The following is a 27,296-nucleotide window of genomic DNA, read 5'->3' as shown; positions in this document are numbered from 1 at the left end:
CCCCCACGCTATACCTCCGGGCCACCTTTCACTCAGACACCCGCCCTCTGTCTGCGCGGCGCCAATTAAGCCATGGTCGCATCTCCGGCGGTACCTGAGTATGCGCGTACAGCTGGCGTGCTGTCAACATGTGGACTGACCCCACCACAGAATCTACGAGGATGAGCTGCACTCTGCGATTGAGGCGCGCTCAGAGTCCCTGCAGACGCTGCGCGAATTAGGCCCGCCAGATCTCGTCCACCTCATCAAGCAGCCCATCAAGTCGACAACGAAGCAGACTGGCGTATACCACCATGTCAGCGGCATTGACGCCTCGTCCTCTGCCAGCTTGGCGGCATACATCAACACGCTTACGTACTCGCCCCACGACAAGCAGAACAAGGTGGTGTCAGGGTTATACTGGTATGCCAACATGGGCCAAGGGGCACAGCACTCGCTGACAGCAGGACAGCTGCTACAATGCCTTCTCGCGCCTGGACATGCGCGTGCAGGTCTACATCCCCGGTACTGTGGAGAGCTACTGCATCGACGAGCGGGGCGACAAGCGGGTAGCCACCGACGAGCTATGGCTGGAAACGTACCTGTGCAGCGTCCTGCGCGCATACTCATACGCCGACGACGGCTCCGGCGACACTATCAAGAAGATTATTGGCGTACGGCGCTTCAATCCTGTTACGAGCACGGAGAGCGAGCACAAGTTTCTGGATGCAGCAGAGCGCTTGTTCTTCAGCGGTAAGGAAGCGTCCAACGACTCGAACAACGCCAGGCTGATTCTGTATAGGTTGGCAATTAGGGTCAGACCCTGAGATCCAAGTCCCCAACCTCGTCTCGAACCACCTTACCACCGGGCTGCTCAGCTACATCCACACCACAGGAAGATATGCATCCGGTATCAATCTGTTCGAGAAACTGCGCACGCGCGACCCTGAGATCTCGTCGCTACTCGCACGTGTATACATGCAGGCAGACGAGGAGGTCAAGGCGGTACAGCTGCTGCATGAGGTCATCCAGGAGCTACCCATGGACTACTCCTTACTCGACTGCCAGGCCGAGTTCTGCAACAGCAAGGGTCGCGGGGACCTAGCGCTCGAGATTGCGAAGAGAAGCGTGGTGTCTGCACCTAGCGAGTTCGGCACATGGGCTAGGTTGGCGGAGATCTATGTCAGCCTCGAGCAGTGGGATCTGGCTCTCCTGACTCTCAACTCGTGTCCCATGTTCACATACCAGGACAAGGATGCACCACGGATGCCGGAGCCCCAGAGAGTGTTCCTGCCGATTATGCCGGAAGCCATGTGCGACGAGATCGAAGACAGCAACCTTGACGATATGGAGATGGTCCACCCGACATTGCGCAAGCTCCACGCAGCTGGCTTCAAGGGCACCTTCCTGAAGGCATACATCATTCTAACAGAAATCACAAAGAAGATTGGCTGGGATCAATTGCTGAAGATACGATCCCAAGTCTTCGTCATGGAGGAAGAATACCGCCACGAGAAGCAAAACGTTCCCGTTTCACATTCGCGTAGTGCCAGCACCACAGCACTCCGCTCACCCTCGCCATCAGTTCAAGCATCCCCCAACCCCCAGGTCAACGGCAATGGCGAAGACAACGACATGTCCGGAGCAAATGGAGAATCGTCTGCAGAAGCAGCCGTACAAGACTCATTACAAGAGCCCGGCCACACCGTCGCCGCCGAAGTCGTCAAAGCAGGCAGCGAAGAGCCACACCCAACCAACAACGACAGTCCCTCGCAACCAAACTACACACAATTCCAGAACAAGCGCCTCTGCGAACGCTGGCTCGATAACCTTTTCATGGTTCTTTACGAAGATCTGCGCGTATACACCATCTGGCGCACCGAAATGGCGCAATACAGACAACAGCAACTCTTATACAAGAAGAGCGCTGAGGAGTGGGAGATCCTTGGTGAGCTGGCGGAACGACTGCATCACATCGACGAGGCGGTTGAAGCGTACGAGAACTGTCTGCAGATCAAGTTCTCGCCGAAGGCGATGAGGGGTGTGTTGAAATTGGGTGAAGAGAAGAGGAATACGAGAGATGTTTGCGCGGCGTTGATCAGGCTTGTCACATGGCAATATCGATGGTACTCTGAGGTATGTCCAATCCTTCTCGAATCCCTAGCCCCCTTGCACTCCTCCAACACATGGACAATGGAGACTAACAACACATCAGTTCTCACCCTCACTGCTCTACACGATCCGCAAACTCATCGAAGAAGAAGGCGCGGTCAAGATCAGGAGTATCATCCAGGGCACCAGCTTACCGCAGCACGTTCTCGATCTCACACATCAGTATGCGGCGCTGTGCGCAGCGTTTAGGAGCAGCGGGAGCGATGGCTAGAAGCTGTTGAGGAGCCCTACGAAGTTGTGGCTGGAGGCAAGGAGCAAGTGCTGAGGTCTGAAGACGTGAGGCAAGAGAGGAGGTGTTATCATTTGCTGCATTGATAGCGGTGGTGTTATGGAAGGGTTTAGCTACGCAACGTTAGAAGCAAGAATGTTGAAAGCACACCGTTTGTTCCAACTGCTCTACCAGCGCGCTTGTGTGCTTGCTACGTCTTATCGCTGAGAGGGCTGTATGCGGTTGGCACCACCAACTGAACCTCTGCATCTCAGGCTCTCACACGCTCGACCTGACACATCTAGCACACAAGCTTGTAAACAACGGATTGACGTAACATGGCTGCAATGAGAGCTTGCGGTGCGCTGTGATGTAATTTTGCGTTGCTTTGATCTTGGAAAGCCGTTTGCTGAAGATCGACGGAGAAGGGGGAGCACTTGCATTGAATAAGTGAACCTTAACGTGCGAAATTATTGTCACATCGACATGTTCCATTCCAGCTTCCGTACGGCCTTTGTCGTCAGAAGGGACATGCAGTAGCCGTGCATGTGAGGGCTTCTTGTGCTCTTGCAACGCTTTTTCATCGGCCCTGGAAAGGTACTGCGTCTTGACACTTTTGGCTTCAACAGTCTGTACTCGCATTTTGTCTTTGTCTGGGGTGTGATCAAGTCAGCTAGCCATCCTGCGTTAGGCGTCACGACGATTGCCATGCTCATCGAAGGGTACAGTAATGAATGTGGTGGAAATTGACATGTTATTGCTATAGGATGTTACGGTGCTAGGAGGTTGTTTTACTGCCCGCGTGATGCCTATTGTGTTCATCGCTACAAACGATGTTACTGTTGAGACTGTCATTGGTCGTTGTTTCAAAGTCATGGGCAGCACAGCTTTTGGCTACTATCTCGACTGAAAGGCTCCTTTGTTAGCCGCCTACAAGACATAGCGTTTCTTCAGTATCAATACGCAAGGGTCTCAGGTAACAGGGAGTCAATTGGGCAGCGCATGTGAGACGTGTTGAGAATGAGCAAAACGATGAAAGAAAACTGGCAGCACTTCTGCAGAACCTGTTAGCAGGCACCGGTGGACGCGGTGAAATGGGTATATATTTGCACACGTGCTGTCCATCATCCGCAGCGTGTTTTGCAACCGTTTGATTCGTTTTATCGTCACAAGGACTGAGTTCCGCTCAGACGCCTTAACATAACCTGTCGGGCCTTTATAAGAGCCCAACCATTCTGAAAGCCCATGAACACCACTCCATGCTCCTCGATACCAATTCCGTTTTTGCCGCCAAGCAACCTCCGCATATCGTGGGGAGGAATCGCTTAACGGTAGGACTTCTGGTACCTGGCGCGGGCACCGGGACCACCGAACTTCTTGGGCTCGCACCGCCTGTAGTCGGCAACGAGGAGTGTGCGGTCGTACTGGACGAGGGCCTGCTTGAGCTGGTTCTTGGAGTGCTCGTCGACGAACTTCTGGTAGTAGGCGACGATGGCCTTGGCGATGGCCTGGCGGATGGCGTAGATCTGCGAGGTGTGACCACCACCGGTAACGCGGACGCGGATGTCGACATCAGCTGTGAGCTGTTAGTTCTGTATTGTTTCCACATCTCACTGCGCAAGCGCCGGTATTTCTGGGCGACGCGCTCGTATGTGCTTGGTTTGGGATACATACCAAACTTGTCGAGGCCGAGGATCAGGACGGGCTCGTAGACCTTGAAGCGAAGGATCTCGGGCTGGACAAGGGAAAGAGGCTTTCCGTTGACCTTGATGAGACCCTTACCAGCCTGTGCATTTCTTCGTAAGTATGCTGTCTCGAATGCGCGCGCGCTCGCAGCGGTTCGGGCGTACCTTGCAGTGGGCGACAGCAGTCGCGGTCTTCTTCTTGCCGAAGCATTGCACGGATTGAGAGGCCATTGTGGGCGACTGTGGTTAGTACGTGCGAGGTCGTGGGAGGTGCGGGCGGTTGACGTTCACGAGAATCTCGAAGTTGTGCGAACGCAAAACCCAACTGGAAGCGAATTCGAGTGTGGGGGCCCGTGCGCTGCGCTTGACCGCAAACTCCACTAGCTCAGGACTCCACGCTTCGAACTTCCGGCGAACAGCACTTGGCATTGCAACAACTGTTCAGCCAACATGCCGCACGACCTCTACGTCTTCGGTAGCAATGGAGAAGGCCAACTCGGTGAAGGCATTCCTGTCGCAGATATTGTCAGCAAACCGACAAGGCTCCCACGGATAGTTGCCTCACGGGACCTCTTTGGGGATGTGAAAGAGATCACGTGTGGCGACAATCACACGCTGTTTCTTTTTACCGATAGTTCGCTTGCAGGTGTCGGACAGAACAATGTCGGCCAGATGCTCCCAGATTGTGAAGGACCGATCCGCCTTACCCGTCTTGAGCAATTGCATGAGAACGTTCACTTTTGTGCAGCTACCTGCGAATCCTCGGCTGTCATCAACACCATGTCTAGTGTGCGTAGCGCCATCCTTACCAAAGGACGCGGGCAATGGGGAGAACTCGGTCGAGGAGAGGAGTGGAATATGAGTGAATACAATTTCTCCGATCCGCATTACCTCAAGGAACGTTTGCCTGGAGTTACGATCGATTTCGCTGCTGGGGTGTGGCACTACGTTGCTATCCAGGACGACGGCTCCGTATATGGCTGGGGCAAAGCTCGTCTCGGTCAGCTGGGCGAGAAGCTATCCGACAAAGTCACAACGCCGACCAAGATCGAGGATGTACCTTTCAGGCCGTTGAGAGTAGTTTGTGGCAAGGACTTCACCTACCTAGTCAGTGACCCTTCCACAGGTGAGCATAAAGTCCTTGGCAAGGACAAGTTCAACATCGTTTCGGCCATGCCACCCGACGTGAAAGGCTACAAGGATATTGGAGCAACGTGGCACGCCATCTTCGTCCTCTTCAACGACGGACGACTGGCTGCCTGGGGCAAAGAAAATCAGTGGAAGCTCTTACCCCCAGGCTTGCCACCTATCGATAAAATCGCCGTTGGCACCGACCACATCCTAACAGTCACCAAGGAAGGCAAGCTCATATCATGGGGTTGGGCCAAGCATGGCAACTGTGGTGATCTGTCCAATGTGCAGCAAGAGATTAAGAATGACATGGTCAATGGTTTCTGGAACGAGATTGACATACCCGGCAAGATCACCAAGGTTGCAGCCGGCTACTGCACAAGCTTCGTTATCACGGAAGTAGAGGAAAACGAGCCCAGCCCCAAGAAGACGAAAGCGGAGAAATGAATAGTAGACATCATCCACCGCTTACAGCACCCGGAGCTTAATCGAACGTCAGTCCGGCTGGGTACCGATTCCTGTCCCGCGCGTTCGTAACCTTCCCATCAGCCTCCCACTCGACCTTATACCGCCACCATTTGTTATAATTCCACACTTCCCAGCGCAGCAAGAAATGAGCAAGTTCACGCCCCACATACAACGCAAACTCCTCATCATCCGGCTCAACATCCCAGTCTGTGCCCTCAGCCTCGAATTGCTCAAACAGCACGCGCTCTTTCCCAACTGGAGTAGTGCCCTGCGATACTGATGCCCATGTCTCAGACCAAGCCCTGTCGCCGTCAATGGTCGAGCGAACGAGGAAGCCCCACTGGTACATGGTCCCAAAATTGTAGTAGTTCCCAACAAAAACCTCATTCCGCTCGCGCCGGATCATAACGCAGTTCCCCAGACGTCGCCACTCGAACACCTCCACTTCAGGGTTCAGAAACGCTTCCAGACACTCGGGGCTCGTGTACGCCAGCACCGTGGCCACCGCGTCGCAAAGCCGCGGGCGCGCGGTTTTGATGACGGGGTCAGTGGTGGAGGTGTAGGCTTTGGCGTCCAGGACGTGCATATGTCGTGCTGGTGCGTGAGCGGGGAGTACGGTGTAGTCGCGAGAGCGCAACGGGGCGATGATGGAGTCGTGGGCGTCCCGGCCCCAGGGGTTGCCGCAGTCCATGTCTTCGAGCTCAAGGATTGTCTGTTGCTGCTCGTCTGTGGTACGAGTGCTATCACCCATCGACGTTTCTACAGCCTCGGCGATCTGCTCTGCAACGCTCAGTTGCGGCCCTTCAGGCTTGATGAAAGTGTTCCGCTTCGTCGTCGCGTTCCGTCGAACGGTGTTCAATTCCTCCCGTGCCTGCACGGGTGTTGGCCACCGATCGAACTCATCATCCTCAGCTTCCCACACACTCTTTGGTGGTAGGAAACCACGCGGCAGGCTATCTGGCGATACGGTCATCGAAAATCGATTCGGGCTCAACTTCCGGACCCAGGGCAGATGCGTGTCTTCTGATCCAAAGAGATGGCGAGGGTCGCTTTGTGGAGATAGCAGTGGGGATCGTATGCGCTTGGGGTTGTTGATATTCACAGCTCGTGGGAGCGTAGATGTAAGTGTGGGTTTGGGAAGAGGTGAATTGCTGAGGGAGTTGTCGTTTGTCGGTGAGTGGCCTAGTGACCCGAGCTGGTTTGCAAGGTCGTCTTCGTCAAGCTGACGAGGGTTTGGAGTCGAGTCTGAATGGCGCTGTACTTCAAAGACATCAACTTCACCTTCGGGACTTCGACTCTGTTGCTGCGCCGACGTTGATTTCGAGTCTTTGTCTCGAGATGTTGGTCGAGAGTAGAAGCTATCCTCATCATCCCATTGCACAGACCCGTACTTGAGCTCAGCCTGCAGCTCTGCGTTCGCTCGACGAAAAGTTCGTAATCCAGGCGAGCTGATCTGGTTCCCTGAGATGGTCCGGGGTGGTCGCCCGAATGGTGTTGGTGACGTTGAGGTTGCGTCGAAAGGATCTGTGGACAAGTACGCCATATTAGGATCCGAGGTGAAGGCGACTTCGATGCGAATCGTAACGGTCGGTGGAGTTAAGATGGAATTAAAAAGCTTGGTGGAGTTGTAGTGGGCTACTGAGTGTGATGGAAGAGACGGGATCGAGTTGATGCAGCCATGAGGCTGCTGGGAATGCAACATTGTGCGGTGTGCGGTGATTTGTTTCTGGAGTGAAAATCAAGTCGCAGTCTGAGGGCCGAGCACTGTACGCCGATTACGGACTCTCAGAAATGAAGGAGAGGTCGAGCAGGATCGATGGTACGAACATCACATCTGGTCTACAATGCACAGCAAATATCTAAAGAACGACAGCGAGAGGAGAAGATACCAAGGTAGTGAGTCCAGGGATACTGTGCGCGGGCGGCTTGTTGTGAGCTATCAACATCAGGAGCTTGACTGTTCCATGCGCAGACCTTCGCTCGTGGGCCGCATATACGACGCATCAGCGCACGCTGGTAAGGAGACAGGGGTGAAGTTAAAGTCACATGAGCTCACAAGCGCGCTTTGCGCAGCGCCAACTATAGCGAGGTTCAACTCCACGAATGAACCATTAATGGCAACACACCTCGGCTCAATCAACCGAGGATGAAACGAGGTCTATCTTATGGTTTACTAGTGGTATGACAGCGTGGTAGGAGATTCAGCCTCAACGGCATCATGTGCGAGTCAGCGATCACACGCTAACATCAGCAGCAGCGTGGCTAGAATGTGCACTGCACGCTTGCTCGCGTGCTGCTGTTGCGGAGATACTCTCAAATTGTGTTCCAACTGCGATGACTGTCTTATGCACGATTGTCTCGAAGAAGATGTTAAGCCGCAGCTGAGCAGTGAGGGTGGCTGACGTCACGAGGTGCAGATGCTAGCATTAAATCAGGCGCACAGCCTCATCGGCCATTCAACACGACACCTTTCATTCACGATGAACAATGATTGCTCCGACCCAGTTACACAAATTGCTCACAATGCTCACAACATCTATCGGTCAGGCCGATATATATCGCTCTGCACCACTTGACCTGGAATGCGAAAGCATTCGTCCTGCTGAGCTAGAGCCTACATCAGACATGAGCTGTTTAGATACCATCAGGTGTCGGCTACGATCGCATAGAATGTCCCAAGTACGTGGCGGTATCATACGAGTGGGGTTCGAAATAGCCATACAGCCATATTGAGCATAATGGAGTAGAGCTCTCTATCGGCCGGAACTTTTGGATGTTCTTGTACCATATACGCCTGTGCTTCCAGTTTGATTTGCTCTGGATTGATGCTCTATGCATAGACCAATCGCACGTCGAGGAGCGAAATCACCAGGTTCAGATGATGCGACAGATCTACAGCAACGCGCAGTCAGTGTTCATTTGGCTTGGCGAGTTTGAAAGAGGCTCTCAGAGTGAAATCGCTATGGGAATGTTCAACATAGACGATAGCACTGCAACACACGGTGATGTCAGCCTGTGGAGTACATTGGAGACTATAGCAGTTCTATCGTTGTGCGACGCCGCGTGTTGGCGTCGTATGTGAATTATTCAAGAGGTTGTTCTGGCAAAGGAAGCCACTGTGTATTGTGGTCTGGAGAGCCTGAACTTACGCGTGTTGGACCGGCTCCTTGACGACGCCCAAACACAACTCGCGGCCAACAAGATGGGTCCAGCCATCTGTTGCCTCTGGTAGGCAGCCCTGCCAATGAGGTCATCAGAACTAGGAGGGACTGATCGGCAACACCATCCCTCTGATGTTACTTTTGGTGGACTTTGAACAACATGAAGCAACGATTCTCCATGATAAGGTTATGCATTGTTCAGCTTGGCGCGGGAGGGACATCACATATTGTCGACTACCGCACTTCCCGGAAGGTGCTGTTTATGGAAGTTTTACCGGTTACCAGTCGCGAAGCTGATGCAGTTCGTACGAGTTGAACATGTATTCTGAAACAAAGGAGAAGGTGCGGTTGAGGGTGGTTACCATACTGCCAGGCGCAGTCACTGGACACAGCCTCGCCAAACATTGCACTTGATGCATCGCCTCGTACAACATTGAAGCACATCATCCTATAAACATCACACCCCGCATCATTCCTCCCCGGCGCTCCAAACTATCTCCCAAATCAACCAGAATGTCACAGAAACGCGACCTGGAACCCGAATCCGATGTAGATGAGTCGACTGATTCAAACAACAAGAGGTTACGTCTACACGACCTCCAGTCTGGTACTGCTGCAGATACGGTCGTAGATTTATCGCTCGGAAGCGTCGTCGCGCGGACGTACATGCATGGTGCCACAGAGCGGCTTAGCCCATACACGAATGCGCCTCTCGACTTGGAGGGTAGAGGCATTCGTCTCGTTGAACTTCAATCGAGCAGTTCCTCAGACACTATCAGATGTCATCTGCGATCGTACGCCCTACCACCAGATGGTCCATCGTACATTGCGCTCTCTTATCAATGGGGCCCCTGCGAACGATACGCCAACATCGAACTTAATGGGATGCCATTTACCGTTGGTCGTAGTCTCTGGACCTTCCTGCACCAGATGCGCCTACATCGGGTCTTTAAGACGTTCTGGATAGACGCCATCTGCATTGATCAAGCCAATGTGGAAGAAAGGAACCACCAAGTTGGAATGATGCGACACATCTACTTAAACGCGGCGTCGGTATCTATCTGGCTTGGCGAAGTTGAAGAGGACACTCTTGTCGGTGAAGCCATGAAGATTATGGCGCCGCGGAATCTCCGTAGCGGTCAAACGCTTGACAACATTGCGCACTGGAAGAGATGGACAACGCGGGAGATTGAGGCTTTCCAAGCTTTTTGCGAGCACAAGTATTGGAGTCGTGTGTGGATCATCCAGGAAGTCGCCTTGGCCAGAAAAGCCACCATATATTGCGGCCCGCAGATTGCGGAATTCAGCGTGCTTCATCAGCTGTTGTTGAAATCAGGCCACGAGAAGTTTCCTGATATCTGGAGAACACCGGCTTATCAGGTAGTCGCATTGAAGTCCGTCGATTATAAACCAGCGATCGATCATCAACCAGATGGTTGTTGTCTCCGAACGATGTCATTGCATTTCGCGAACCACGAAGCCACAGATATTCGCGACAAAATCTACGCATTGCTCGGTGTGTCAGCGAAAGCCCGTGCTTATATACCCGTGGACTATCGAATATCACGAGAAGAGCTGTACATAGTGAGTTTGTCATATATCTGTCAGACGGAGACTCGAAGTACTAGTCTACATCACATGAAGGCGTATGCTCGCGCGCTCGCCAAATTATTGAACATGAACGTCTCCCAGGAAACGATGTGCAAGTGCATCGAGACTCATTTTCTGACGCGTGAACCGCCTTTCTGGCTACGGAAAAGCCTGGATCTTTATGACGCCCCAAAACAAGCCGTGTTCGTCGAAACAACTATAAGCACATGGAACCCAAAGGGACTTTTTGCTTTGGCTAGGTGGGTTTTTGACGTCATTGTCGCCTCCGTTTTCTTTAAGGTATGGAATCTAACGCAAGGTAGTGAACCCGTAAACTGCAGAATCAATGTGCCAACAGGACATTACCAAGGACCGGCTGAGCTCCTCTGGGCGTCCTCGGGGTGGACAAATGTTCGACAAACGACAAGGGAACACACCACGACAGCGGCCATGTAGGCTTGGTCAGTGCCAAAGCAGTAATTCTTGTAGTAAGATTATAGCAGCGACGCTTCACGAGAAGAATGGGAAGATGATGTTGTATGCAATATGTGCATTACTGACTATTTGTCTGAACTATGTAAAGCCGGTCTAGCCAGCGATGTTGTGATGCGCGCCATGTAAATGCCAATCAAAAACTCCTCCCGCAATGCGTTGTAAATGCTAGACACCGTTAATGCTTTTCAGCTGGCCGGCAGCCGGGTATATTATCGTAACTCATCCATCATCCATCCCTTCATAAGATCCTCAAACCATCAATTGCACTCCACTCGGGCTTCGCACTCCACTCGAACTTTGTCCTCGTGTCGCTCAACCAACGCTCTTGCCACGGCGACCCTTGCCGCACTCGCGCTTGCTCAAAGGCTCGTCGGGGAACACCCATCCGCGCACACGCTTAGCCTCGCGCTTCTCGCCCAGCTGAGGCTTTGGAATCCACGCATCCTTCTCGAGATGGTTTTGCCTAGTCAGCGCCGCGGGGCCGCCGACCTCCATACGCCAAGTGCCCATGCCCTCGAACGGGTTCTCCTTGGCGAGCATGTGGAGGTACCACAGCGCAAGGGAGGCAGTGAGCTGGAAATCGCCAGACGCAGAGAGGCCAGATGTAGACAGTGAGATCGGGGCAGACAGCTCGAGGTACCCGAAGATAGGCATGCCGGCAGCAGCGTTGAAGGTGGTCGGGTCCGGGGTGGAAGAGTCGCCGCCTGCGCGGACGCAGAGAAGCTCGATCTCGGTCATGATGAAGCCGTAGCGGCAGCCGTGCTCGCGCATGACGCGCTGAAGGTGCGCGAGTCCCTGCAGGTAGAGGACCTGCTTGGGTGCGGACTCGCTGCGCATGCCGGTGTTCCAGTTGTCGTAGCACTTGACGAGACCGACGACGCGGCCGCGAGCGTCGCCAAAGAGGGTCTTCTCGAAGTCGGAGGGGTAGCTGGAGACGAACTCGGGTTGGATGCGGGCGCCAGGGGCGGGCTTGATGGCGCGCATCTGCATGTGGGTGTTGCCCTGGGCGATCTTGAGGGCAGCGTTGACTTTGTTGGCGTAGTAGTTGGTGCAGATGTCGTGGAGCGCTGACTCGTTCTCTGGCTGCATGTTCTGGCGGATGGGCTGAGGAAGATAGGATGTGGAGACAGGGACCTCAAGGAGGGGAAGGATCGAAGGAATCTCCTTGATGGCAGCGATGTTGAAGTCCTCCCAACTGCGGAGATTGCGGATGTCCCACCAGAAGTGGTTGTTGATGCCGCGGGGTGCAGCTGTGACGCGACGGACAAGGGCTGGGGAAGGGTTGGGGGCGCCAAGGTACTCGAGCAGAGAGGATGTAGCAACGGGCTGGTAGGCATCGAAGCTGGGCTGCTCTGTGAAAGAGGGGTACTGGACAGCAGGCGCAGGCTCGAAATCCAGAAGAGGGAAATCGAGCGCTGTGGCAGTGTAGCTGGGGGGCTGCTGCACCTGAGAGTAGTCGATGGGGGATGTGATGAAGTTCGACTGAGGCGCGCTCGGGGCGGTCACGTAGTTGGGGATGTTGCGGTAGGTGGGGAAGCCATACCGGCTGATGGTGGACTCATCAATGCTGTTGGCAGAGGTAGACCTCACGTGACGGGAAGCATTAACAGAGCTAGAGCGCGAGTGTGTGGGAGCGTACGACGACGCTCGGCGGCCCCCGGATGGTGTGAATGTGATGGGGGAGTTGAGCATAGACAGTCCATTGAAGTCGCATGAGTTGTTCGAGACAGGCGAGATCAAGTTGTTGTGGGTGTAGGAGCTCGATTCACGGTACGACTGGGAGACCGGTCGTGCGTAGGGGCTGTATCCATAGCTGACGTTTGAGGCAGCAGACGTCGTCCTGCGATGTCTGATGGGTCCGGCTGTGGGCTCAGCTACCTGATCTTGAGTGCGGACCTTGGGGAGGAGAGTAGGTCCAAGCTGGCGCACAGGCGATCGTGGAGGTGTAGGGGCCACATTCGGTGCTGGTGAGGACTCTTGCGAGTAGTATGTGACATCTGATCCGACACTACCGGGAATGTAGTTGTACGAGGAAGCAGGCGGTGTTGTGTGGCGGCTATACATTTTGATGATGTGATAGCTCCCAGAGCTATTGAATGTTTGGACAGGAAGTGTCAATTATCGAGTAACGATTAATGGGGAGAACCAGCTCCAGAATGTCTAAGACAAGAAAGAAAGAAGGAGAAGGGGAGATGTCTCGAGCCGGTGGGCAATGCTCGCAAGTCCTGGATATGATGTTCGATGTGATGGTTGTGGTTGTGCGGCGAAGCACCTTGTACTTATTCCTTTCACAAACCGAGACCTACGAACCAGTGCTCACAGCACTCGAGAGCATCTGAAACATGATCCACCGGCCCCGGGATCCTGGATTGAGATCTCGACAAGCGGTCTGGCGTATTTTGCGCAGAAGGTTCTACAGCATGGAGCCTTGCAAGGCCAACATGAAACACGGCTTTCGAACTGGGCGAGCACATCTAGCGAACGACTTACTGCTATCCCTGCTGCGCTATTCGCTGTATACGGTTTAGTTTTGTGTAGTTTTCAGCGGTGTACTGATTTTGAGTGGACGACAGCGGTGTGGTTGTAGGAAGGGCTTTACCAGAGCGGTAAGCGGGAAAGCGACGCGCTTGCAGAGCGGTTGGCAAGATGAAACCGGGTCGCTCGGCGGGCCGCTGTAGAACATCGTCTACGGGTGGATTACGATGAACTTGGCAGAGAAAGTACCGCAGGCGCGTACTCTGTAGTACTGTGTACCTCTGTACGCGCTGCCATGCTGTCAACCTTCACAGCGGTCGCATTCTTGCGCTCACTTTCGCAGTCCACCGCTCATCCCTCACCTTCCCCTCCATCTATCCACAATTGATTAGTCTGCAAACTCGGCAAGGCTGGACTCTCTGGCGGCAGTTTGAACGGGAAGCGGTGACGGAACAAATCAAAGAGTCGAGGTGTAGTTGCTTTAGCGCCCTGCGGAAGGGCCTGTGCTCCGCGTGGGGCGCGCAGCAGTCGGTGAAGAGTCATCATGGTTCGGTGATTCAATTGGACCACGACACTCGAAAGTTTCGTTTCATCGCTCAACGTGCATGTCTCCCGCAGAACTTCCGCACACCGACATGCGGCATTATGCACTAGAATGTGACTCACAACGGGGCGAGAGCAACGAATTCACGACTATAACACGACCAAGACCGCGCTGCTGCACGACGCGTGAACGCGTTGTTGTCTAACTGTTGTCAAAGCATTGGTTCTGGGTTTCCGGCTTCGCCCACACTGTGTGCTGTCAGTTGTCATGACGGAACGACATTTCTCGACTGTCAGTTTGCGCTCGCTGCCCTGGTGTCGTCTGTCGTTCGTCTCTGCGAAAGTCGAGCTCTGCAAATCCATTCGCTCTGCGCATCCAGGCGCCGGGACTTGCTGTCAAACGTCGCACAGAGAGCCGCTTCGCGGGGAAATGGGGCTGTCGAGCTTAGAGCCTCGTTAGGCGCTCGAATATCCGGAAGTGGAATTATGCTCCCAAATATAGCCCGAAGCAGGCGCGTATATCTCGAAGCGGAACCCAGAAAGACCGTTAATTGCATGAACTCGGAGATGAACTGTCAAACCTTACTGAGGCTCTCTCCACACATTTCAAGGTTCAGAAGAGCCTCCCAGCCTCAACGCCACGACTACAGACTGCCACAGGCGCCTACAGCCTTCAGGTGAGAAACAAACGTGAGCGCTGATTGCACAGAGTTGAGGATGAAGCTTTGAGGCTTGGGAGGGTTGGTAGGTTTGGGATACGTTCGCAGAGCCTCACAGCCTCAATTACGCGCCCGGCAGCAGCAAGGAAGGTAAAACACTGTTGCACGAGACGAATGTCATAAAGCGTCGTATGTTCATGACGAAGAAGCCCAGCATCATCAAGGGGCCACCGTGTAAGAACTACAGTTCGATGTAGATGGCGAACGCCTGAATATACCTTCTCACGATGCCAACTGACTCTCGACATTCTCCTTCCACCATGTCTCCCAGTCCACAACCAGCCTTTGCACTCTCGCGTCTTCTGCTGCGAAGACGACCGCATGACTTCTGAAGGCTTCTTCAAGATCACAGCCCAAGAAAGCCCTCTGTGCCTCGTACGTTCTCATGTCTCCGGAGTCGACAGCATTGACTGCCATGAGGAACTGTCTCGCCAGCCCTGCATCCCCGCCTCCATGTCCACCGCCCGCGGCATGCGGAACATGCCTCGTAGTCTTGTTGGTTGCAAAGTCGTGAATACTGATAGTCGTGCTATCGTACTCAATCTCCCCCTTCGTGCCGTAAATCCTGCCCCGTCTCTCACACTGCTTCTCCGTTTGCGCAATCATGTGAAATAACGCCGTCTTCGCACCTCTTCTCGCGTCCTCCCCATCATCTTCCCAAGAGAGGGTGACCATTTGGTCGTCGCAGACGTCGTTGTCGGAGTCCCAGACGCAGCGACCGAAGTAGTTCCTCTTGTTCCTGACCCCGAGCGGAGTGGAGACGTCGTAGTCTTCGGCCAGGTCAGCCAAGAGTTGCGATTTGGCTGCTTCTGCGCCTTGTGTCTTGTAAATGTCCTCGATTTCGGAGTTTACGATCTTGACGGGCCAGTCTGCGTTGCCTTTTGCGAGGTGCTTGTCGAGGTAGATCTTCTTTGCGCTGTAGGAGCATGAGGACTCGTGGGCACAGGAGAGGCAGTTTGTTGCGCTGCCTGCGGCTGCGGGCTTGTGGGATTTTCGGAAGTATTTGAGTGAGCCAGTGGAGGTTATGTGCGAGGGCAGGTGGGGTGTAGATGTGGACGAAGAGGGTGTGCAGAGCATCCACATCAGGAAGTCGATGTCATGGCAGGACTTTGTGAGAAGGGACGGCGCGGATGTGGACTCTTTGCGCCAGTTACCGCTGTTATCGTTGTCAGTCTAGTGAGTCTGATATGAACAGAGGAATGACGCACCGAACGTAGCTGTGACTGAAGTGCCACCAGCCCACGGGCTCGCAATGCTCGATACTGAGAACATCTCCGATAACGTTCTTGTCTCGCACCAGATGTCGTAGGAGCATGTTGTGTGGTGAGTACCGTAGTACATGACATATACCGAAGATTGGCTCTTTCTTCCCTCCCACTGTGTCGTTGCTCTTCTTTGCATACTTGAGTGCCTTGTACATCCTAATGCAGCTCTCCAGCCTCGTACTCAGTGGCTTCTCACAACATATATGCACACCCAGATGAGCAATGCCACACACAACTTCTTCGTGCATCTCGTCGAGCACACAAACGAAGACTGCATCGATTCCTGGCTCTCTTACTCTCCCTCTGACTTCATCTTCCCTCCTCTCTTCCTCCCACTCGACCCATTGCTGCCAGTCGAAGAAGTGCTGCCCAGGCTGAGCAGGCCATTTGCCAGTCCATATGAACCTCTTGCCAAATGCCTCGCGCTTGGAATGAATGGGCTCACACACTGCTGCGATGATTGTATTGGTGCCTTCTAGGGCAGCCTCTGCGTAGGCTGTGCCGCGGCTACCTGCACCTATAACTAAAACGCGAGGTGGGTTGTCGAAGTTCTGGAAGTCGGGTGCTTTGAGATATGCTTCATGGCTGTCGCTGTTGGTGTCCGAAGTAGTGTTGTCGCTGAGATAGGGTGCCATGTTGTTACCGGTACGCCTGGAATTTGTTTGTAATCTGATGTTGTTGTTTGATTAAAGACTTGAAGAGCAACTTTGTGGTGGCGATTGACCGGATGAGAAGGGACAATAGCTATCAGAAGCTTAAGAATGCTGTAAGATATTATGGTAGAACTAGAAGTAGATCTTATCCTCGAGTTCAAACGCAGCTTGAATGGTGAAGACTGTGCGGGGTTGACGATAGCCTGCAAGTCCCATGGGCTTGTTGATGGAGGTGAAGCTGAAGGGTCGTATATCAGTGTCGCATTGCAGCTCAAGGTTGCAACGATCAATTGATGCTCGCCTATGGCGATCGCTCACAAGGCTCGAGGTGTACATGTGGAGGTTGTATCCGTATAGTATTCGACCAATGAGATCATTGATGATTAATAGCGCTTTCCCTTAAATCATCCTTGATCGAACGTCTATCAGCTTCGCAGCTTCCTCGACGTAAGCTCAACGAAAACGAGAGGTGTCTAGTCTAAAGTCTAGATGGACTAAAGTGCAGTACAGAGCCAGGTAGCCACCGCTTATATACTTGTAATAAGAAACGCTTGATAAAGCTGCCATACTATCGGTCGAGCTCGTAAAACAGTAGATAGACCTCCTTCTGCATGCCGAGCACTTCGCTCGTCTTACTCTCCTTGATCTTATCATCGCTGATGCGCCACCAGCGGTTGACTGTGCGCCTAGACTTGCGCTTGAGAGGGTTGGCGTCCACCATCGATTGCGCCTTCTCCGAGGCCTTATCCTTGAGCGATCGTAGACTTTGTGTCCGCGACAGCTTTGATGTGGAGTCACCTGATGGAGGCGATGGGCGCAGCGAGTCCCCATCAGTTCGAGGCGCAGATGTTGGTGCTGGCCCACGCGGGCCTGCTGTACCCTGCGATGAATTCGATGACAGTGACTGCAGAGAAGGCGAGTCTAGTGTCAAGTGTGAGGGAATGGGTGAAGCAAGATCGCTTGCGCCGTCGAAGTTAGTGGAAGACAGTCGAGGGCTCTGCATGGCTGAAGCGGCTGCAGATGGTAGTGGACTGGCTTGGCGACTGTATGCGCCTTCAAGTCCGAATGAATGAGGGGTGGAGAACGGCACGGGCTGTACCTGTCGACGGAAGGACTCGTAGTGTCCACTGTTGTGGCTGCCCTTGTGTGTCACCATCCCAAGCAGCCTGTAGTTGTTTCGATGCAGCAAGCCGCCAAGAGGAAGTGATTCTGGAAACGAGACCTTGGCCAGGTTCTTCGTTGAGACAGTTCCAACGGCGAACATCGATCGCGAAAGGTGTACAGCGAGTACCTTGGGGAAAGCAGAAATGTACATGTGGCGCGCTATGCGACGTTTTGGTGACAGTTTCGGGTCTGGAAACTCGACATCCACCGGAGGATTCTCTGGATCGTCCTCGAGGGCTTGCTTAATCTTGGAGATGTCGGACTCCAAGCGTTCTTTGACCTCTGGCTCAGTAGCTCTCTCGAGCTCTTGCTCTTTGGTCTTCACTGCGTGATCAAGTCGACACCATTCGCACTTGAAGTCATCGATGTGTTCGACTTTGAGCATGCCATCAAAACAGGCGTTGAGCGTGGTAGACGAGACTTGTGGTACGCTGAGCGTCAAAGTCACGAACGCCGAAGAGGAGGGCTTCGGCTTGAAGTGGCATGTCAAGCACTCGATCTGAGACTCGATCTTGCCTTCGAAAGGGAAGCCCTCTTCATCCGGCAGAGGAGCATCCTCATCTTCGCCCTGCTCTTTGAGCTCGTCCTGCGGTGGCTCGACGCCAAACTGCTCTTCGATTTCTCTCCGTCCAGACGCAGCGTCTCCGTTCTCTAGTGTGATGCCATGGCGACTAGCATGCCGCCTGGCCTTCGCACCAGCATGATATTCGTCGCACAGACGCTCAGTGACGATCTGGAGAAACTCCTGTGCGTCCTGCTGCTGTCGACTGATGCGTGTACCGAAAGCATGCTCGAGTGCGCGTATGAAGGACTGCGGCGATATTGTCTTCTTGTATATGGGTCGCTCGTTCAGCTTATCAAGGATGTCCTTCAAGCCATATGTAAGCAGACCCTTCTGTAGACCCTCCAGCTTCCCCGGCCTGTTGGTCGCACTCTCCGCACTTGACTTCTCCGGATCGACAAGATAGACTTCTGGCCCATCAAGCTTCCTCCGATGTGTCTCCCTGATCAAGTATATGCGCAAGTCTGGTAAGCCGGCCAGCGCCTGCAGGACCGAGTTGATAAAGCAGTCGTTGGCCGCATTGCTCAGTCCGACTACGCCCTTCTTTTTGGTGCTGGAGCTCGTCGCCTCATCGTCCAGGAAGAAGGTGGGGCCAAAGACATAGACTAGGGTGATGGCAGCGAGGGATGCGCCTGCCGCATAGGTTGCGATGGTGGTTGCCTTCTCTGGCATTTTGCGGCGCGAGCTCGTTACCGCGGGTCGGGGATTGGTCGACGGGGGTGGTGCAGAGGGCCGCAGAGTCGTGACAGATTCTAGCAGAAGTGCGCTCGGTCGGGTGCAGGACGAGAGGAATGTGCAGGTGAGACGTCTCTATCCTCCATTGTTGTCTGACAGCTGCCCTGTCATGCTGGCAGTCATCTGTCGTTTGCTCCGTGAGGCAGCGCCCGCAAAGTGAACTGCCAAGCACTACGTCTCCCGCGCCAGTCCGCCCAAGCGCAGTCGCAAGGATCTCCAGATTTGTTGTTCGGACGACTTGCATCTTTTTTGGCGGGACCATACAACCACCACACAGCCCTCCATGGCCTCGCTCAGCCGGTCAGCGCTGCTGCCCCAGTGTACGTCATGCATACGAAGAGTTGCGCGGCAGAATTTGGATGGATGGGCGCCGCAGCAGCAGATACGCAGCATCTCGAAGGCGGCTAAGGAGGCCGAGCGCAACATCGTCGTCAAGCTTCTGAAGGATGTGCCGCGATATGGACGCGCTGGTATGGCAACAGGCATCAGAATTCAATGGACCAGCTATGCTGACCCCAGTCAGGTTCATACATCCCTCTCAACCCTGCCACGATGCGCAATCGATGGTTTCCTGCCCGCGTCGCCGACTACGTACCGTTTAAGCAATTGAAGCTGCTGAAGGCTCAGGATGTGGACATGCAAAGAGACACAACATTTGGTGTACGAGTGAACCTGGAAGAGGTCGAGGAAGAGGAGGAGGACCTTTTGACCCCACGGAAGCCATACGTACGGCCGATTGAAATTGATGTTCTTAGCGTAGGTCTAGATATCTCAATTGGGAGGATGACTGCTGATGTTTGTAGCCCGAACGATCTATGGAACTCCTCGACACTTTCATCTCCCCTACGATCGACTTCTCACGCCAGCGCATCGAGCAGGAGAAGGAAGCAAAGCCACGATACGGCGCTTCTGGCGCGGCTGATGTGCTCACGGCGGCTGCTATGGGAGCCAAACCCAAGGCCTCATCGAACGCCATCTACGGCTCAGTATCGACAGCAGACATTGCTGCAACCCTGAAGGCAGCGCTGGCGCACAACGACGAGGCAGCTCGCGTGATATTGAACGAGGCGGATGTTCGATTTGTCACAGGAACAGAGGACGGAGACGCGCAGCGTGTGAAGGAGCTGGGTGTATTCAAGGTTGAGATACAACTGCCTGGCGCGGCAGAGCCATTAGTGAGGAACATCCGGGTCAAGGCGAAGGATATGGACGCGTGAAGTCGCAACACCGGTACGCCATCCGCGGTCACAGTCCAGACCCGGGAATTTTTCCGTTCGCTGTAAAGATACACCTGTACAAAACGTGTAGACACTGTTTGGGCTTGGTTTCGGAAGAATGGGACTATACAAACCATGAAGCCATAGCAGCCACAGCCGGGAGCGTCAATGAGCTGATCCTCTGACCATATGTGATTGGTGGGACCCTGAACTCGATGTTGTGATGCAACAAAACCACTCGGCAATTCAAGGCCTTACACTGCGTTCTGGCACGTTCTACGGCGAGATTCGGACAGAAGCACAGAGCTGTTCGACCATGCAGTCCACTCTGCCGAGCAAGCGGCCCCGCGATGACTTCAGAGCGCGGCCGTGAGCACCAGCCCTACCGGTGAGCAGCATCTTAAATCTCTTGTCCCTCCCACGCGCCTTGCAGAAGCAAACCAGTCAATTGATACACACAGGTACGTAAATTTGGCTCTACCACTGGTGGCACAGCGTAGCGTCTGCGTGAGGTGCAATTGCAGCATTCGGTTGGATGGTTGAGAGAGCTGAAGCTTGCTTGTTGCGTCAACATGCGCCGGGCAGATAAGCGGGGTCAAAGACCCCACCATGTGCTCATGGCATGCAGAGTTTCTCTTTCTTAACGCGACTACCCTTACTACTCTACTCAACAACTCTCACGACTCTTTCATAAACGCCTCAGTTCCCAATTGACTGATCCCATATTCACCAGAACACTCTATACATCACATACACAATGGTTTCCGCTCAAGAAGTAAGTTGATCTTTCAAAGCACCATGTTTCAGGAGCGCAGCAGCTAACCACCAAACTCAACAGGTTCTTTCCCGCAAGTCCGGTGTCATCACTGGCGATGATGTCCTCAAGCTCTTCCAGCACGCTAAGGACAACGGCTACGCCATTCCCGCCATCAACGTAGGTTTCTCGAAGTTGAGCTATTGAGCGGTAGACTGACAAGCTCAGGTGACCTCTTCCTCCACAGTCGTTGCTTCTCTCGAGGCTGCCCGCGACGCTAAGTCGCCCATCATCCTCCAGACTTCGCAGGGTAAGCCAGATCAAGATGTCATTACCTCCAAACAGTGAGCTGACTTATTCCAGGTGGTGCCGCATACTTCGCCGGTAAGGGCGTTGACAACAAGGACCAGGCCGCCTCCATCGCTGGAGCCGTCGCTGCCGCACACTACATCCGCGCCGTTGCACCCATCTACGGCATTCCCGTTGTCCTCCACACCGACCACTGCGCCAAGAAGCTTCTGCCATGGTTGGACGGCATGCTCGATGCCGACGAGGCTTACTTCAAGGAGCACAACGAGCCTCTCTTCTCCTCTCACATGATCGATCTTTCCGAGGAGGAGGTTGAGTGGAACATCCAGACCACCAAGAAGTACCTCCAGCGTGCTGCTCCCATGAAGCAGTGGCTCGAGATGGAGATCGGTATCACCGGTGGCGAGGAGGACGGTGTCAACAACGAGGATGTTGACAACAACTCCCTCTACACTCAGCCCGAGGACATCCTGCACATCTACAAGGAGCTGTCCGAGGTCTCCCCATACTTCTCCATTGCCGCTGGTTTCGGTAACGTCCACGGTGTCTACAAGCCCGGCAACGTCAAGCTCCAGCCCGGTCTGCTCAAGAAGCACCAGGAGCATGTTAAGAAGGAGACTGGCGCTAAGGAGGACAAGCCCGTCTTCCTTGTCTTCCACGGCGGCTCCGGCTCCAGCGTTGATGACTTCAGGGAGGCTATCTCTTACGGTGTCGTCAAGGTCAACCTCGACACCGACATGCAGTACGCCTACCTCACTGGTATCCGTGACTACGTCCAGAACAAGTCCGGCTACCTCCAGAGCCAGGTCGGTAACCCCGACGGTGAGGACAAGCCCAACAAGAAGTACTACGACCCCCGTGTCTGGGTTCGTGAGGGCGAGAAGACCATGTCCAAGCGTATCGCTGTTGCGCTTGACGACTTCTACGCCTCCGGCAAGGTCTAAATTAGCACTCGATGCAAGACCAACTTTTGTCGAGGCGTTTTGTTAGAATGGACTGCATGAGAGAGGAGTTGGCGGTCCTGGGGGAGGGGGGGGGGGGCGAGGTTGACGATTCGAATGAACGACATGACCCAAATACATGGATGCCAAAAAGAAGGTTCCTGATTATATATACCAATAACGAAACATCTCCTCCAACTTATCTCCCTTTGCGCCTGCCGTGTTTTACCTCAATGAAGATAGTGGAAGTGATTTACTCACATGCTGCAAGTCACCCGGGCAGCTGTCGCACAACGCAGTTGATCTTCGAGATCTGGAATGTGAAGCCGCCTCTTGCGGTCAGCTAGCACCAACCCATTTCTCGCTGGTCGAGTCCACGCATTTGAAAAGAAAAGATACACGTTGCCTAACATGGCTAGTGCGAAGTGGATACTCGTGGTGTCCGCGATGACATCACATCCATCGCATGCTCTTTCCGGATTGCAGACGATCAGCACCAAATCATGGCAAGTACCACGGAAACTTGCACGTGGTTGTTGTCAGTCGTCAGCGCTGTATATTTATTGCCTTGGTCTCGCCCGCACCACACAGTTCACACCACAACACAACCTTGATAATCTCCTTGATAACCTATCATATCCAAGCCACTTCTTATTATTTGACAGCTCAGTAGCTACTCCACTCCTACACCCTTACAGAATGTCTGGCGGTCACTCTAACAGCGGAATCGGCGGTGCCATCAAGAAGGGCGTTGGCATGGTCCATGTAAGATCTCCAGACCCACATCTGCTTCTTATCGTACGTATACTGACATGATACAGGGAACTGGCGAAGCTATCCGCGGAAACTTCAACGCTGCCATAGATCAAGCCAGTGGAGACCGTGCAGGCGTCGACAAGAACACAGCAATCGCCTCCAACGGTGCCAACGAGATTGAGCACGGCTACCACCGCACTGGTCATGGTGCAGGTGTCACACCAGTTGACGCTGATCGCGAGCGTCTGAACACAACTCACACCACATCGACCAACTACGGCTCGCACAGCACCAACACTGCCAACAAGCTCGACCCACGCTTCGACTCTGACATGGACCACCGCGGCACTGCAACAGGCTCTACCAACGTAGGCCACCACTCCAACAACGTTGCGAACAAGCTGGATCCTCGCATAGACTCTGATGCCGACCACCGCGCAAACCCAAACAGTACGATTAGATAGATGAGCTACGATACCCGCCCAAATATTATTATACCCTTTCCTCATTACATCATACTCCCGTTTCTATACGTTGACTAACTCCACAGGCTGTTGCGCGCCAACTTTATATTCGCAGACAGACGGTACTGACTCCACTACGACGCCCTTTGGAAGCAAATGGGAGCCGCAAGCCGCCTCTGACCATGATCATGACCATGACGAGCACTGCAACTGCCACGCCCAACACATCCACCGTGGTTCGATCAGTGGTGGGACAAGCCTGGAGGCAGCCCAGAAATTGGATCCCGTACTCGGCACGAATGAAGAGTCGACGAGCAATGGTCCACACAGCACCAACATTGCCAACAAGCTAGATCCTCGTGTTGATTCTGACCACGACCATCGTGGCACAGATGACAACCTCCAGGCTAGCCGAAATGGGACCTTCGCACGTCGTGGAACCGAGCCTTTGATACACACCAGCCACACACATGAAGGCGAGCCTCAATCAGCCCATGGGTCAGGGTCAGACGACCGGCTCGATCGCCATACGCGCCGAGCAAGTTTGTCACAAGATGCTACCGCGCCACTAGATGAGTCACGATCGACAGCGAACCCCCACAAGAGCGGCTTTCTGAACTTACTCGACCCGAGAGTTGATCGTGACGGTGCGAAGCAGATGCGGTCGAGTGGGTCGTAGGATCGACGAATGCCCCCAGGACTGGTGACCAGCGGGTAGCCCTATACCTAGGCAGTGTGAATTACTGACTTCTCCTGTAACTTCTGTGTCTTTATTGTGCACTGAATCCCTCCATTGCGCCATATGTCACAACAAGACCAAGGCCATGCCATGTCTCTCACACAGCATCTGTTCGCCGTCCTACCTCCGTAGTGCCAATAGTCTGGCTACGTCCAGGCTGCTCTTTCATCCCCACGACTTCACTGCAACCCTAACATTACATCTCTGAAGCAAACGTTGAGCTTTCTGCAACCTAGCTGCACTGTTCTATTATCTGCATAGCTGTCCTTATAAGGTTAGCATCTTTTTAGCAGTGTCGAGTTTCACTGAGATAAATTCAAACTTGTGGCACTACTGAAGTACTCCAAAGCTCATCTGTATTCTGATTATCGTCAAGGTCATCGTTATCCGTTGTCTTGAAAGATGCAGAACGAGTGGTTGATTTGAGGGAAACGCGGCGCGATGGTCTTTAGGATTCCGTGTATGCAATCGTGCAGGTTCTGAGCTCCGTTCAGCAAGCCAATCTAGTACTACTCGTTCTCTAATGAATGCCCCATCATCGTTGTTCTTTGTCGCGGCTTGGGGATGAGGAAGATGTGAGATGTGGAAGGCGCGAGATTTGGAACATGCCAGACATAGAGTAGGCGAGGTAAGGAAAGTGTCGTTCGACCGGTGTACATGAGCGAGGCGCCCAGCACTGCGTAGGTGTACGAAGGTAATGGAGACTGGCTCAAAATCTTTGAGGAGAGCACTTGCAACTCTTCTGGCGACTTTGGGAGGGATGCTTGGTGCACCTGGGATGGGAACAAGAATTAGTTCACTGTTCCCACCGGTACTCTAATGGCGAGTATCTGATTCGCAGTGAGCACATTGGTGTACACGGCGCTCATGATGGCCAGGCTAAGATCTACTACTTGTAAGTATTGCCGCTTCACCCCTTCATATCGATTCCTTTCCTCACACAGATCAGCTGCGCTCAAGTCAAGGTCACCGGTGGCACCGACACTGCGCTTCCCACCGATACAATCAAGTTCTCAGGCGGCTACAAGAAGGACGACCCCGTCGTTCAACTTCAGCATCTACGGCGGATTCAAAAAGTACCCCATGCCCGGCCCGGCTGTTTGGGAGGCTCAGTTTCCACTGGCGGCTCAGGCAACGCCAGCTCTGCCAGCGAGTTTACTGTTCCTTCCTCCGAGAGCGAGAACGTTGTCGCTCATGACGATAGCAACTGCGAGAGCAAGAAGGTCACACGTGGCCGTCGCGCTTTCTGCGAGTCGATTCGCTAGGAGTAGGCTTTTCCAAGTCGAGCGCATAATTGTGAGCCGGTTGATCTCTTTTGAAATTGGACAGGCGGTTTGTTCGCAGTTGAAGTTTTTCTCTTCTTACACTATTTTGGCACTTTGCTCACTTGAGCACCTCTTGTACACAGTTTAGAATGCTAGACATTCACGCACAAGTGCAGTCCGCGGGCTTTTTTGATGCTGCAGCAATGCTTGTGTATTAGAATGTGTGTGTGCAGGAACGAGAGAGATTGGTGCGGAAGGAAGCGGCTTTCGTAGCGTGGAACCAAAATGTTACTTCCACGTCTTACCTATCCACGTGCTCCTTCCGTCATGCCTTGCAAGACTGCAACACACATGGCACCAAATTTCAGAAAGTTGATCAATTGTTGCGGTATGAGTCGGTCCATACAAGACCCTATCACCCTTGCTTAGACTGTTCTAGACTAGCACGTTCCAGAGTCAGTATATAGTCGTCTTCTCCTCACTAGATAGCAATTCAGCACAGTGTTCCATCGAACCGATAGTCCTACATTATCGTTCACCGTAGCTATCAGTATTCTACAGCGGCCTACGCCGCCACATCAATTCATTCCCGTAGAATGATGCTGATGGCTGTCCAAGATGTAACCAAGGCCGAGCGCACTATTGTTCACAATCAACGCTGAGTATTTGCAAGATGTATGGTAATGGTGTTGTTCATTTTGACAAAAGTCTAAGGATTGTTGTGGTATCGTGACACAAGGAAACTATGATATATACAGGAAGGAGTGAAATCGCTGATGCCAAATCTAAAATCTAAACAGTACACCCGTTACTCATCCTTGCACTCGAGCTCCCTATCATAATTGAGCTCATGCGTCAGACAGAGCGCTGGAAGAGTTGCTTACTCGAGCTTGCCGGGGTACTGGACAAGGGTGATGTAGGCGGGAGAGACACCCTGGCAAACGAAGTCGTTGGGGCCAGCACCACCAGCGCGGCAGTAGTTAGGCAGGGTGGTGGTAGCGACGTACTGGATGTCATCGGAGACATCCTGCCTCAGGAGGAGACCGGAGCGGTCGCTCTGGTAGGCCCAGTAGATGAAGGAGTTCTCGCCGCACTCGTAGAACTTGCCGTCCTCGACGTTGCCGGAGGATGTGCAGTTGAAGTCGGCAGTGCCGCCGTTGGTGGCCTTGACGTTGAACTGGAGGGAGCTGATGGTCTTGCCGTCGAGCTTGCGGGCGTAGAAGTTGTCAATCTTCCAGATGTAATCACCTTGCTGGACGACGGGGCAAGTATCGGCGCGGGCCTCAAGAGGAGCGGCCATGGAGAGGCCAGTGGAGGCGAGGAGGGAAGCGGCAATGACCTTGAACTGCATTCTGAAGGTGTTGATTGTTTGCGGTTGTTGGTAAAGGTTGGAAGTGGTGGTTGTTGGTGTTGGATGTGTGGATGATTGTTGTGAAGATGGTTGTTTGATGCTGTTCAAAGGAGGAGATCCTTCAGACTTATATACCTGATCCTTCGACGCATGCTCAGCATACCGAGAGCGAAGATGATTCGCTTGACGTCAAGTGACACTGCACCTCGACACAAAGCGGAGATCTCTTGGTACCAACTACCCAAACACGAACAGAGAATGTAACTGCAAGGCTAGCTGCGCCATAATTGGAAGGCCCTTGTGCTGAATGCGGTTACTCGGTACTCTGCGTGGCAATCGTGGTGTAGATCCGCCGGCATGAATGGCCGGATGCTTTTACCTTGGTACAACCGTGGATGAAGCCGAAAAATCGTGTCCGGGCAGTGATATTGGCCGTATCTGCCCACGCCGCAGTGCTGAACTGTACGAAGGATGATATTCATGTTACCGTAGACC

The 27,296-nt window shown here is 53.5% G+C and overlaps 14 protein-coding genes across 14 annotated transcripts; 7 read left to right on the top strand and 7 right to left on the bottom strand.

The window, feature by feature from the left end:
* Position 1: 1 nt before the first annotated feature.
* On the top strand, positions 2–2,528 carry BU25DRAFT_356861 (chaps-domain-containing protein). Its single transcript, XM_033699617.1, has 5 exons — positions 2–98; positions 151–402; positions 452–732; positions 782–2,115; positions 2,195–2,528. Exons 1-5 carry the CDS (start codon positions 73–75, stop codon positions 2,360–2,362), a joined length of 2,061 nt encoding a protein of 686 aa, XP_033568160.1. The 5' UTR covers positions 2–72; the 3' UTR covers positions 2,363–2,528.
* Positions 2,529–3,684: 1,156 nt separating this feature from the next.
* On the bottom strand, positions 3,685–4,275 carry BU25DRAFT_328560 (ribosomal protein S9; the record flags this gene model as incomplete). Its single annotated transcript, XM_033699528.1, has 3 exons — positions 3,685–3,935; positions 4,034–4,145; positions 4,210–4,275. 3 exons carry the CDS (start codon positions 4,273–4,275, stop codon positions 3,685–3,687), a joined length of 429 nt encoding a protein of 142 aa, XP_033568159.1.
* On the top strand, positions 4,156–5,641 carry BU25DRAFT_17081 (alpha-tubulin suppressor protein-like protein Aats1). The gene has a single exon (XM_033699433.1). It carries the CDS (start codon positions 4,495–4,497, stop codon positions 5,620–5,622), a length of 1,128 nt encoding a protein of 375 aa, XP_033568158.1. The 5' UTR covers positions 4,156–4,494; the 3' UTR covers positions 5,623–5,641.
* On the bottom strand, positions 5,526–7,745 carry BU25DRAFT_405798 (uncharacterized protein). Its single transcript, XM_033699870.1, has one exon. It carries the CDS (start codon positions 7,343–7,345, stop codon positions 5,660–5,662), a length of 1,686 nt encoding a protein of 561 aa, XP_033568157.1. The 5' UTR covers positions 7,346–7,745; the 3' UTR covers positions 5,526–5,659.
* A 1,725-nt stretch (positions 7,746–9,470) lies between these two features.
* BU25DRAFT_328064 (HET-domain-containing protein) lies at positions 9,471–10,067 on the top strand (the record flags this gene model as incomplete). Its single annotated transcript, XM_033699505.1, has 1 exon — positions 9,471–10,067. A coding segment is annotated over one exon (597 nt), but the record flags the coding sequence as incomplete, so codon positions are not given.
* Positions 10,068–10,976: 909 nt separating this feature from the next.
* Positions 10,977–13,118, bottom strand: BU25DRAFT_436275 (uncharacterized protein). Its single transcript, XM_033700012.1, has one exon. The coding sequence runs from the start codon at positions 12,951–12,953 to the stop codon at positions 11,202–11,204; it is 1,752 nt and encodes a 583-aa protein (XP_033568155.1). The 5' UTR covers positions 12,954–13,118; the 3' UTR covers positions 10,977–11,201.
* A 184-nt stretch (positions 13,119–13,302) lies between these two features.
* On the bottom strand, positions 13,303–13,800 carry BU25DRAFT_405794 (uncharacterized protein). Its single transcript, XM_033699869.1, has one exon. It carries the CDS (start codon positions 13,570–13,572, stop codon positions 13,414–13,416), a length of 159 nt encoding a protein of 52 aa, XP_033568154.1. The 5' UTR covers positions 13,573–13,800; the 3' UTR covers positions 13,303–13,413.
* A 948-nt stretch (positions 13,801–14,748) lies between these two features.
* On the bottom strand, positions 14,749–16,761 carry BU25DRAFT_405792 (streptomycin biosynthesis protein StrI). Its single transcript, XM_033699868.1, has 2 exons — positions 15,835–16,761; positions 14,749–15,782 (listed from the first exon to the last, which is right to left on the bottom strand). The coding sequence occupies exons 1-2, from the start codon at positions 16,524–16,526 to the stop codon at positions 14,849–14,851; spliced, it is 1,626 nt and encodes a 541-aa protein (XP_033568153.1). The 5' UTR covers positions 16,527–16,761; the 3' UTR covers positions 14,749–14,848.
* A 58-nt stretch (positions 16,762–16,819) lies between these two features.
* Positions 16,820–19,249, bottom strand: BU25DRAFT_17027 (cysteine proteinase). The gene has a single exon (XM_033699432.1). It carries the CDS (start codon positions 18,940–18,942, stop codon positions 17,113–17,115), a length of 1,830 nt encoding a protein of 609 aa, XP_033568152.1. The 5' UTR covers positions 18,943–19,249; the 3' UTR covers positions 16,820–17,112.
* Positions 19,086–20,397, top strand: BU25DRAFT_405789 (uncharacterized protein). The gene is made up of 3 exons (XM_033699867.1): positions 19,086–19,475; positions 19,529–19,761; positions 19,809–20,397. Exons 1-3 carry the CDS (start codon positions 19,289–19,291, stop codon positions 20,220–20,222), a joined length of 834 nt encoding a protein of 277 aa, XP_033568151.1. The 5' UTR covers positions 19,086–19,288; the 3' UTR covers positions 20,223–20,397.
* A 268-nt stretch (positions 20,398–20,665) lies between these two features.
* BU25DRAFT_405788 (uncharacterized protein) lies at positions 20,666–22,294 on the top strand. Its single transcript, XM_033699866.1, has 4 exons — positions 20,666–20,997; positions 21,061–21,156; positions 21,205–21,286; positions 21,340–22,294. Exons 1-4 carry the CDS (start codon positions 20,980–20,982, stop codon positions 22,227–22,229), a joined length of 1,086 nt encoding a protein of 361 aa, XP_033568150.1. The 5' UTR covers positions 20,666–20,979; the 3' UTR covers positions 22,230–22,294.
* A 631-nt stretch (positions 22,295–22,925) lies between these two features.
* BU25DRAFT_327547 (uncharacterized protein) lies at positions 22,926–24,125 on the top strand (the record flags this gene model as incomplete). Its single annotated transcript, XM_033699488.1, has 4 exons — positions 22,926–22,991; positions 23,048–23,432; positions 23,752–23,877; positions 24,019–24,125. 4 exons carry the CDS (start codon positions 22,926–22,928, stop codon positions 24,123–24,125), a joined length of 684 nt encoding a protein of 227 aa, XP_033568149.1.
* A 525-nt stretch (positions 24,126–24,650) lies between these two features.
* BU25DRAFT_17017 (lytic polysaccharide monooxygenase) lies at positions 24,651–25,725 on the top strand. Its single transcript, XM_033699431.1, has one exon. The coding sequence runs from the start codon at positions 25,053–25,055 to the stop codon at positions 25,596–25,598; it is 546 nt and encodes a 181-aa protein (XP_033568148.1). The 5' UTR covers positions 24,651–25,052; the 3' UTR covers positions 25,599–25,725.
* Positions 25,726–26,330: 605 nt separating this feature from the next.
* BU25DRAFT_328149 (Alt a 1 major allergen) lies at positions 26,331–26,801 on the bottom strand (the record flags this gene model as incomplete). The annotated part of the gene is made up of 1 exon (XM_033699507.1): positions 26,331–26,801. One exon carries the CDS (start codon positions 26,799–26,801, stop codon positions 26,331–26,333), a length of 471 nt encoding a protein of 156 aa, XP_033568147.1.
* Positions 26,802–27,296: the final 495 nt, after the last annotated feature.

The sequence above is a fragment of the Macroventuria anomochaeta genome, assembly GCF_010093625.1.
Source record: "Macroventuria anomochaeta strain CBS 525.71 unplaced genomic scaffold BU25scaffold_1, whole genome shotgun sequence".
Classification (NCBI taxonomy): Eukaryota; Fungi; Ascomycota; class Dothideomycetes; order Pleosporales; family Didymellaceae; genus Macroventuria; species Macroventuria anomochaeta.
This window is presented reverse-complemented; position numbering and strand designations above follow the sequence as displayed.

What these genes read in the sequence shown, in the direction of transcription:
- BU25DRAFT_356861 (XM_033699617.1), top strand. Translation starts at nt 73, where the DNA reads ATGGTCGCATCTCCGGCGGTACCTGA. An exon ending in GCATCTCCGGCGGTACCTGA is followed by an intron (nt 99 to 150) that starts GTATGCGCGTAC and finishes ACCCCACCACAG; the next exon opens with AATCTACGAGGATGAGCTGC. An exon ending in AATATCGATGGTACTCTGAG is followed by an intron (nt 2,116 to 2,194) that starts GTATGTCCAATC and finishes ACAACACATCAG; the next exon opens with TTCTCACCCTCACTGCTCTA.
- BU25DRAFT_17081 (XM_033699433.1), top strand. Translation starts at nt 4,495, where the DNA reads ATGCCGCACGACCTCTACGTCTTCGGTAGCAATGGAGAAGGCCAACTC.
- BU25DRAFT_405798 (XM_033699870.1), bottom strand. Translation starts at nt 7,345, where the DNA reads ATGTTGCATTCCCAGCAGCCTCATGGCTGCATCAACTCGATCCCGTCT.
- BU25DRAFT_436275 (XM_033700012.1), bottom strand. Translation starts at nt 12,953, where the DNA reads ATGTATAGCCGCCACACAACACCGCCTGCTTCCTCGTACAACTACATT.
- BU25DRAFT_405794 (XM_033699869.1), bottom strand. Translation starts at nt 13,572, where the DNA reads ATGTTCTACAGCGGCCCGCCGAGCGACCCGGTTTCATCTTGCCAACCG.
- BU25DRAFT_405792 (XM_033699868.1), bottom strand. Translation starts at nt 16,526, where the DNA reads ATGGCACCCTATCTCAGCGACAACACTACTTCGGACACCAACAGCGAC. An exon ending in TTCAGTCACAGCTACGTTCG is followed by an intron (nt 15,783 to 15,834) that starts GTGCGTCATTCC and finishes CAACGATAACAG; the next exon opens with CGGTAACTGGCGCAAAGAGT.
- BU25DRAFT_17027 (XM_033699432.1), bottom strand. Translation starts at nt 18,942, where the DNA reads ATGCCAGAGAAGGCAACCACCATCGCAACCTATGCGGCAGGCGCATCC.
- BU25DRAFT_405789 (XM_033699867.1), top strand. Translation starts at nt 19,289, where the DNA reads ATGGCCTCGCTCAGCCGGTCAGCGCTGCTGCCCCAGTGTACGTCATGC. An exon ending in GCCGCGATATGGACGCGCTG is followed by an intron (nt 19,476 to 19,528) that starts GTATGGCAACAG and finishes GACCCCAGTCAG; the next exon opens with GTTCATACATCCCTCTCAAC. An exon ending in TTGAAATTGATGTTCTTAGC is followed by an intron (nt 19,762 to 19,808) that starts GTAGGTCTAGAT and finishes TGATGTTTGTAG; the next exon opens with CCCGAACGATCTATGGAACT.
- BU25DRAFT_405788 (XM_033699866.1), top strand. An exon ending in ACGCCATTCCCGCCATCAAC is followed by an intron (nt 21,157 to 21,204) that starts GTAGGTTTCTCG and finishes TGACAAGCTCAG; the next exon opens with GTGACCTCTTCCTCCACAGT. An exon ending in CATCCTCCAGACTTCGCAGG is followed by an intron (nt 21,287 to 21,339) that starts GTAAGCCAGATC and finishes GACTTATTCCAG; the next exon opens with GTGGTGCCGCATACTTCGCC.
- BU25DRAFT_17017 (XM_033699431.1), top strand. Translation starts at nt 25,053, where the DNA reads ATGATGGCCAGGCTAAGATCTACTACTTGTAAGTATTGCCGCTTCACC.